The following is a 9561-nucleotide window of genomic DNA, read 5'->3' as shown; positions in this document are numbered from 1 at the left end:
AGTTCTATTTTTTTATGGGTTCGTTTACGCAACAATTTTGTGAACGTGCTCAGGCATCAACCCGTAAGTCGCTCTTACTCTGCACATGCGCGAGTCGATGGCCAATGACAACAATGGCGGACGTAATAACCAACCAACTTGGTCTGTCAATATGAACGTCCACGTACTGACATCGTTAACGTTTATAGCATATTGTTCTCTGTGCGCATGTGATTTCATTACAAAAAAACAACAAACAGCCCCACCTGGTGGCCTGGCATGCTAAACGACATCGTTTTCCTCTATTTCCGCCATTTCCATTTCAAAACGTTGCCGTGCAAACGGGGCTACAATCACTTGTTTCTATAGTTTTATGAAAAATAAAAGAGAAAAGCAATGAAAAGGTAACCGATTATCGTTCCTCTGGTTTTGTGTGCAGATAGAAGCAGAATTTGAAGGCAAGCGCGATCACGCTACTGTCTTGTATTGCTACCGAGTCTGTTTTGGCTCCTGGCGTCGAGGGATGGCGTGTATGAGGTTAAAGGCACCTGCAGGAACTGTTTCATGGCGAGACCTCTCCAAATTGACTGACATCAATAGAGTTTGGATCCGTCGGTGGCAAATATGAATTCACAGTAAATCACAGCTGACGTTTTGTTCTGAAATGGAAAAATACAAGTTTCTTTGATTCCCTGACGTTTGTACTCTGTACACGGTGCAAAGCACTTCCAAACACTTGCTCTCATCTGAAGCATCGGAACACAGCGACGATCACATCATCTCGCCGGTCGTGCAGAACGCAACACCAACCTACGGTGCACGCCGTATTTCTGGAGACCTTTCACGAACACTAAAAGAGGGCGGCCCTTCACCTCCGACACGGCCTCTCCCGGTTGGCTCATGACAGCAGTTGCTACAGTACACACTTTGGAAAAAAAAAATACAAAATAAAATTAATCTCTCTCTATAGGAGCATCAGCGGGCTTATTCATCTTCTTTAGTCTGCTTGTCAGCGGGCGGCTCGTCTTCTTCGAAGCAGCGCCTGAAGAAGGTCAGCACCGAGGTCAGCATGTAGCTCCGGCTCTTGACGGAGACCAGGTCGTGTCCTTCGTCGGGGAAAATCTATGCAAAAAAGAAAACTTTGTTAAATAAGAACACGGGGGTTGATCTGTTCAGCCTTCCTGTTTGAATTGGACTTCCATTTGAAAGCTGCTTGTTAATCCTGCTGGTGAAACAAATCAGCTGCACTTTGACATTTACACGCTAAAAATGAAGGAAACTCGACGAGTGACGCGGTGCTGTAGTTATAAGCATCGCCTCAAGAATAAGCAAAAGCGGTTCCTGGTTTGAATCTGGTGAATCGTTCTATGAAGAGCTACGATGTCAAAATCCGATTCCCGGTGGTGCCCCGCAATTGTTAATTAATAAGTAAAAATGCTATTCAATGCCATTTCAATTAATGAATTATTAAAATGTTTAATTACTGTCATTTTTAATGCAGAAATCACAATTTACTTATAAATAAATAACTTAGTGATTTATTACTTCCAGTAATCTGTTGCTTACAGAAGCGTATTGCTAATTAATGGTCAATTAACAAATGATGAAAGGCTGTCCTGGTCACCTGGAGGGTGTAGTTCACTTTGGACGCAGACAGCAGCTTCACCAACTCAGCCGAATGCTGGAAATGAACCGTGGCTGTGAAACAAGTATAAGCACATATATTATGACACGACAACAAAATAGCAGGTGAACATTCGACAGATGAAAGGAGGTGATGATGCAAATCATTAAAGCAGAAGCTGCCGAGAAGAAGACGGCACCTCGACGACAGGATTCAAAACCACCGTGCAGATAGATGGTGGCAGTATCTTTCAGATTTGTTGGAAACGGTTGAATCATCGCACACTTCAGGCATATTTGGCAGCCTGTGTTTGTTCCACACACACACACTCATACCTGCTTCATCGTGAGCGCCTACATCCATACTCACCATCTGCTGTGCCGTGCATGATGAGAAAGTTCAGCGGACCCGGCGCTGTGATGTTTCCGAGCAGACTGGAAATCTGCCAGAGACGGAGAACGCTCCAGTCTTAACGGCTCCACATTTGCATCCATTTCACAGGTAATTAACGTTAAACCTGTGATCCCACATTCAGAGCGACGCAGAATATTAGCAGAGGGAAACAAGACGCCTGCAGCCTCATTATATCCCTTTGAATTCTTTGTGTACTCCCTTTTTTTTGTCTGTTAAAATCTGTTTTCTTCCATTACTTGTATTTTTTATTCATTTAATCTGAGGTTAATTGAGTTCATCAGTATGTAGCAGTCAAATGCGTTTGTCATTGTGATTCATGAATTCATAAATCAGGGTCATAAATCACGTCTTTTTCCTACAGATCATGCAGTTTATTCCCGTTTGGTCATGTGTGGTCGCGTCTCGCCTGAGTGGGTGTTGTACTTTTTGCACTGGAGCTTAGACTCACATGTTGAATCCTTGAAAATCTCTTTTCTGAGCTTCTTATCTATGAACCGTCGGACCGAGACGCTTCTTATTTCTAGTCTTTCCTCAACTAGTCCGGTCCAGATTTTGACTCTAAAATCCTCCAATTTGCCCCAAAAATGATTTTGTGTTTGTCGCAGTGTTGATTTTGTACACACAAAACATTTTTTCATGACTAAAATGAGACTATATAAAACAACGACTGCCTCATTAGAAAGGTTCAGCCTGTTTTGCGGCTTCAGGCAAATTTGATTGGGCCACTTGTTGGTGGTCTTAATGTTAAGACTGACTGGTCATGAACTCCTCCCTCTTCCTGTGCACCGTTTGAGCTGCGTATTTTTTTTATTTCCCTGTGTTTTGACCCACTGTGTAATGCCCATTCTCTCTCAGCCTGTCTGAGAACCGAGCCTCCGTTCGCTCCAAGCGCCGACCTGAAGGGAACAATCAGGAATCGGAGAGGAACCTTTCTGAAAAGTCAACTGAGCTCCAGTCACACCTGATACTTCTGATCCTCTCTCGCGGGGAAGCCGAAGTATTTCTCAGCCGGCGCCGACCCTTTTATCGGGAGAAAAGAAATGGAAAGGTTAGCGGGGAGGCGGCGGGCGGGAGCGGCACTGTTGCTCTCATTCACACGACTGTTGAGCCTTTCAATTCTTTGTGGCTTCTTCACTTAACGCCACTTACTTTGAACCCTCCGGAGATCACTTTCTATCGCTGTAACTTGAAAAAGAGCGTATTCCTGCAATATCGACTGAATTCTTCTTGTTTTGTGTGTGTGTGTGTGTGTGTGTGTGTGTGTGTGTGTGTTCCCCGTCCTACCGTAGAGCTTCCAGTTTGTTATCGGAGCCACGGCGACGCCACACTTGAACACGGTGTTGTGGGCGAGGAGCAGCAGCGTGGACAGGAAGCCTCCATACGCCTTGGGGGAAACATTGAGGAAACACAGATTTCAATGCGTATTTCGACTCCATTAGACACCGAGGCCTCGTTACCTTCCCGTAGACTCCAACTCTTTTCCCGTCGATGTAGGGCAGCCTGACCAGGTACCTGGAAACAAAAGGCTGAGTCATCGCCGTGCAAATGTCTAAACGCTACCGGAGAACTTTTAAGGTACTTTAAAAGGTAAAAGTGCTTCAAGCAAGTTTCAAGCAAAAGAAGGGAATGAAGCACTTATGTGTCGCATCAGTGGAGTTTATGAGTTCTCCGCTCTAGGCTGGGAGTGTTTGAGGACATAAAGACGGACAAAACCAGCAATGCATTGGTACTACTTTTTTTTTTTTTTTTTTGAAGGGCGAGTGCTAGCCGTTTGCTGCTCCCTGACACGAGTACTGAATAACTGCCACACATGTATAATCCATATACAAACGAAACATGCGAAGGCTACGAGTCGCTGCAAGCCACTCCGACAGCCGCGTCGTCCACAGAATGCAGAAGTCTAGTGTAGCTAGCACCGTCTTTTCGCTATCGTAGCTACCGTAGCTCGAGGGACTGAGCTCGCTATAGCCGCGCATGAATAGCATGTTAAGCATATAGCATCGCTGGCGTGTGAGAACTCATTAGCATGTAGCGTCACTGGCGTGTGAGAACCTATTTAGCATGTAGCATCAGTGTGAACTCCGTGCGGCACTGGACCAGATACCTGATACTGGTTATCGGTATCTGTGCATCGCAATGCCTTCATGGACTGTGAAGGTCAACTGAAGGTCTTTTAGTTTTCACAAGGTCTTAAACTTAGTGGAAGGCAAAAGGAGAAGTTGGTTTAATTCTATAAATGCAGAGAAAAAGCTGATTGGTTGCTATAGGTACAAACTGTACATTGTGTGATATCGTAAATAGACAAGGTGCCTTTCTTCATTATTCTTTTCTTTTTTCTTGAAGCTACTATTTAATCTCACACAGACTGAAGTCTAAATGGTGTTTTATTGTGATCATGTACACAGTTTAAAGCTTCATTGTAGGCGTACAGTAAATATTCCCTCACAGATGAAAGGTAAAGCCATCCAATGGTTCCTTGTGGGAACAACTTCAAGGGAGGTTTTACTTTTTGGTAGGCAAAGAGCTGCAGTTGGATTCGATTCACTCACATGAAGTTAATCAACATCTGCTTTCAAGTCTTTTTATTTGAGGTTATTAAATCATAAAGGCAGCAGCTTGTCCATAATCTCGACAAACAACTGAAATATTGGATCCACACTCTTTCGGACAAACATTTAAATTCCCCAGTGATCCATGTATTGATTCCTGGAATGTGTACTGAGGTAAACAATTTACAGAGAGAACGCATTTACTTGACGGCTGCAATCTGGTCCTGGACGTCGACGGTTCCCAGTCTCTGGTGGACCTCGTGCAGGATCCTCTGGCCCTGGAAGCCGCTGCCCCGGCCGTCCAGACGAGCCACGATGGCGCCGTCCGAGCTGACCAGCACCGATTCCCAGCCCAGCGAGAAGCGGTCACTCACGGCCTGGCCACCGGGGGCGCTGTCACTGAAGGGGAGGGCAGACGGGCACTTCAGTCACGTCTGGAGTATAAATTATCGGCTTTATGGCATTTAAAAAGCACGCGGAATTGTAATTTGTTGCATTTTAAAAACAAGATTTAGGGAGGAAAAATGGTAAAAGAAAATTGTATGTTTACTGTTGAACATTTGTAAGTAGATTGATAGATTGAATAACACTAGCTTCTTTCTAATGTACTAGCACAGAAAAAAACATTCAAAGTTCACATGTGTTTTTGGTCTCAATACGCTAAAGAACAAACTGAGCTCAAGTTCAAGCCTCAACTGCCAAATTAAACTAGTACACATCCATGCAAAGTGAAGACGGAAGGTTAAATACAGTAATGGAATAGTGAGAGTGAATTAAAAGGAAGCGACGCACAGAACCAGTAAGAGTGGGTACTCTTTGGCTTCATCCAAGTTGATTGGGACGATTAACTCCATTCGAAGTTCTGTAATTGAACACAAACATAAAAGGTTTCAAGTCCAGTTCTGAGACGAGGAGTCATGTTAGATGAAGACTCGGATCTGAGAACAAATGTCTTTTCTCGAACTTTACTGTTCACCTGATAGAAGGGTCATATTTGTGTAGAGATTGTTATGGAGGTTTTTTCAAAAAAACACAAACACACAAAACACAAAGCAGCAGGAGCCTCGTTTTCATTTAGTCTAATCTACTAAAGGTTTGTGAAAAAGGCCAAAACAACAGTTTGTCTCCTCAGCGTTCTAAAAATACCCAAATTCCTTCCACACTTCACTGTGAACGCAGCTCAACACGATGCAGTACATATGCCCGGCCTTCAGGGGGCGCTGTGACTCACCAATTACATCATAAACACAGAAGCCCCTAACCTTAACGCAGAAAATACAATCATCATTTTCCACAGATGTGCCGGTCCACACCTCAATGCTGAGGCGGCAATTTACAGTTTCTCAACTCTGGAACCCAAAAAACAAATACGTTGGTTGTTTATTCCAGATCACCTCAAGGAAATTAATTCAAATTCACCACCCACGGGGGAATTAATTCTGTGACTCCTCCCACTCTTTCCAGAATTCCTTCAGCTGCCCTCCTTCTTCCCCACAGTTTGACTTTGAGAAAGAAAACGTCCACAGAACTTTGCATTTTCTTTCCCAATTCAGATATATTTTGTTGTGATGCTTCAAAACGTTTTATAACGTTATGTCATCCCACTTCATGGTGAAAATGTCGTTTAGGACTTCTTATCCAGGATCTTAGTGACTCAGACGTATCGACATTATGGCGTCGTCGTTCTGTGCGTCAACCCTCGACTCGCTCCACGTCACCAACTCTCTGCTGAATCCCAACAGTCCTTCGCCGCCTCAGGACCTCTTTTGAAGAAATCCTGAATACACAACGACCTCTATGATTAACAAAAATGAGCCTGTGATTTTGTCTGTGTTTGATGGCAGTTTCACCATCTGACCGCCTAAAGGGCTGCAGACGCGTCTCGGGACCACAGATCAGCGACGGGGATCAATATGGGCGAGCCGTCCCTCTAAGTCACTACAAGGCACAGCTGTGCTTTTGATTCCAGGCCTTGTGGCTTTTCACGCACGAATGATCGATCGCTGTGGTGAAGGTGACGAGTGAGTGACGGTGGAGGAGGAGACGGAAAAAACCCCAAAAAACCCCCAAACAAAAGCGTAACAAAGTTTGTTGGGACAGTCTTACCGAGGCCGTTGACCTGTACGATCCGCCGTTGCCACCTGGGGACTGTCCTGTTGATCAACGCTTGCCTTAATTCTGCGTTTCTGTCCAGAATCTTGTGTTCTGCGGGACGACATGATGAGACAGCAGCTCTGAGAAGTTCGGTCAGACATGGCTCAGTACAATACAGAGCTGATGCAGATGACACACTGGTCTAACACGATGACACCAGCCTTTAGCACATAGCGACTGTGTACCGAACCCTGATGCCTCCAGCCATTAACGGGGTTCGATCAGTCATTCCACCGTCCTTCTGCATCACAAACTGTTAAATCACGATTCTCACAAGGCTTTTGTGATTCCATCACTCAGTTTCAGAGGGAGAGACGAGTGCATTTAACTCTTATTTTCATTTTCTAACGCTTTTCAACACTGTCACATTGTTTGGTCCAAAAACATCGTATTTAAAGTTTATTGCCCCCGAAATCCAGCTTTTCCTTGATTTTCCTTCATCTGAACATTGGATCTTAGGAGTAATTACATATTAAACTGTTGGATTGCGTCCCTGCCGGGGAATTCCCGCTTGGACTCGTGGGATTCGCTTAATTTTCCCAGAAATGATGAATGAGGTAAATCGCGCCGGGTTTCCAGCAGATGGTGGAACGGAGGTTAACTCGGACGTGATGTCTGACTTCGCCTTTTTATTTGTTTTTCACTGAAAGCCGCCGCGGCCTCTGGCGTACGGCTGCCGTTACGAGCAGCTGCTGCCGCGGCCGCCGGGGAGAAGAAGAAGAAGAAGAAGAAGAACCACCCCGGCCTTCTGCTTCCAAACCGCCACCGCCTTTTTAATTCCTGACAAGAGGTCAAAGTGGTTCTAACGTCGTGATGTCTGTGATCCGGTTCCAGGAGTCGGGACGCCCGGAGGGGAACTGCGGCTTGGGCCAGATGTTTCACTGTAAATTAAAATGCTAATGCTAACGACCACCTGCCATGTGTGTGTGTGTGTGTGTGTGTGAGCTGCTGTAGCTTCCCCCGGCGCTGCTTGGAGGGCCTCTGATGGACACTCAACAACCTGCAAAGCACTTAAAAGTGCAACTTAATGGCGTCTTTATGTCTCCCCGCCGTGTAAAATTCGTACGTGGACCTCCGCCGTTCGCTTAACGCCGTAGTCTTTGCAAACGGCAGATGACTCATTCATGCACTTTTCCCCAAAATCCATCTGCGCCTCCACCTCGGCACCAGAAAACCTGACGCAAGTCAGCGAAAGAGTTCCAAAGAGAGAACTTACCAGACATGTAATTCAGTTTGTGAAGTGTCGTCTGAGGCATTCCGGGACCTGGAGGGGGGGAAGGGGGGAAGGGGGGGGAAGTTCACCAGTTTAGATCAGAAAATACAACTTGACTGTGCCGCTTGTCCTCAAGTGTTACAACTTTTCTAGAGTTCAACTGTCCAATTCTACAATCTCAGACAAAATTGTCTTGCGCTGACAGGAGTTCTATGAGTCTGATCAAATCAGACATAGACCAGCGTTGCCAAACACGTTTTAAGTTCAGCGGCTACGTGCAGCCCGATTTCATCTGGACTTGGCCAGGTCGACAAAACGGTGTCATAAACTCCTTGAAATGTAAACTTTAAAGTATGTTTCTTTGTGAAATGTAAAAAAGTCAAAATCTTCACAAAACCAAAAAATGACAACAGAAGACTGTAATCTGAACTATAACGTCAACATAAAGGCAACTTTAAAAGCGTCATATTATACAGCGGAACAATTTATACTTATTCGATATTTAATACAAACTCATTGGTTTAAATTCTGCTGTGCAGCTTTTGTCTTTTTCGGAACTCTTCTCTCGCTCTGTCAGTGAAACACAGTAGTACTGCAGTAGAGGATTTCCTTTGTTACTGCAGCAGCTTTGTGTTGTCAGACAGTGACATCTAGTGGTCATAGATGGTATGTATGGTATATTTTCATTTGAAAGTTGTTTTTTCAAAGGGTCATATTATCTCTATCACATGGTCTCATTGGTCCAGAAACCTTGTACTCAAAGTTTCTAGCTTCTCCTTGATTCTCCTCCATTTGAATATTGGATCCTAGGAGCTGCATTCACAATCTGCTGTGTCTGTGTGAGCTGGACTGGCTCCGCCCACACACACGCCCATCTATGGGAAGAGGAGGAAGTACTTCCTCTCGTGGCGCCATGTGCCAGAGCAGAGCTGCCTGATTGTGGGAGGAGTCAAAGAGGAGGCCCCTACCTTGATTGTGATTGGCTGAACCCCCCGATGACACTACATAGGGTTTGATTTCTGATTGGCTGCTTGGAGCAACACACTTTTTAAAGCCTTGAACAAGGAGAGATAGAGAGGACACACTTTCTTCACATCTGGTACATCGTTCCAGATGTGGAGACAATTATTACTGTTGGAAAACCTTGAGAAAGTGAATTTTTGCATAATATGACCCCTTTAATGAAACTTTCCAATGAAAAATACCGTGAAATATATATTTTTTTTAATTTCTAGAACTGCTACATTGAGGGTTTTTTTTTTTTTTTTACTCAAATCATTTGCATGAGCTCTTGAGGCTTTTCGACAGCTTCCCTCCAGACTATTTCAAGGTTTGATCCAGGCCTTTCCAGGCGGTTGTGTTGTACCTCTGCAGCTCAGGAGGACGTGCTGATAGCCGGGACTCAGGACGGCGTCGTAGAAGCTGCACTTGGGCGTGAAGAGGGAGCAGGTCAGACATTCTTTCTGAGACGGATCCACCGTCGACACTCTGTGAGAAGACGGAAATAACAAAAGAAGCCATTTTTAGATACGGTTTCAAATGTTGATTTTTTTTTTTTTGTTAGACACATTTTTTATTTTTTTTTAACAGCAGCGACACAACAAAACAAAACACTGAAACCCGAGAAG

The 9561-nt window shown here is 44.7% G+C and overlaps 1 protein-coding gene across 1 annotated transcript in view; it reads right to left on the bottom strand.

Moving 5' to 3' along the window:
* Positions 1 to 963: 963 nt before the first annotated feature.
* The window catches only part of LOC308131378 (inactive dipeptidyl peptidase 10), a gene marked incomplete at both ends in the record, with an annotated part of 133074 nt that continues 124476 nt past the window's right edge, over positions 964 to 9561 (bottom strand). Inside the window, 11 exons of the mRNA XM_080498106.1 lie at positions 964 to 1101; positions 1604 to 1677; positions 1973 to 2045; positions 2979 to 3037; positions 3302 to 3401; positions 3475 to 3529; positions 4771 to 4965; positions 5359 to 5428; positions 6673 to 6771; positions 7937 to 7984; positions 9300 to 9421. Of these exons, the coding sequence (XP_080354232.1) occupies positions 964 to 1101; positions 1604 to 1677; positions 1973 to 2045; positions 2979 to 3037; positions 3302 to 3401; positions 3475 to 3529; positions 4771 to 4965; positions 5359 to 5428; positions 6673 to 6771; positions 7937 to 7984; positions 9300 to 9421 (1033 nt within the window). The remainder of the gene's footprint in view (positions 1102 to 1603; positions 1678 to 1972; positions 2046 to 2978; positions 3038 to 3301; positions 3402 to 3474; positions 3530 to 4770; positions 4966 to 5358; positions 5429 to 6672; positions 6772 to 7936; positions 7985 to 9299; positions 9422 to 9561) is intronic.

This window comes from Blennius ocellaris, assembly GCF_963422515.1.
Source record: "Blennius ocellaris genome assembly, chromosome: 6".
Classification (NCBI taxonomy): domain Eukaryota; kingdom Metazoa; phylum Chordata; class Actinopteri; order Blenniiformes; family Blenniidae; genus Blennius; species Blennius ocellaris.
Note: the sequence above shows the minus strand (reverse complement) of the source record. Positions and strands in the feature narration are given on the sequence as shown.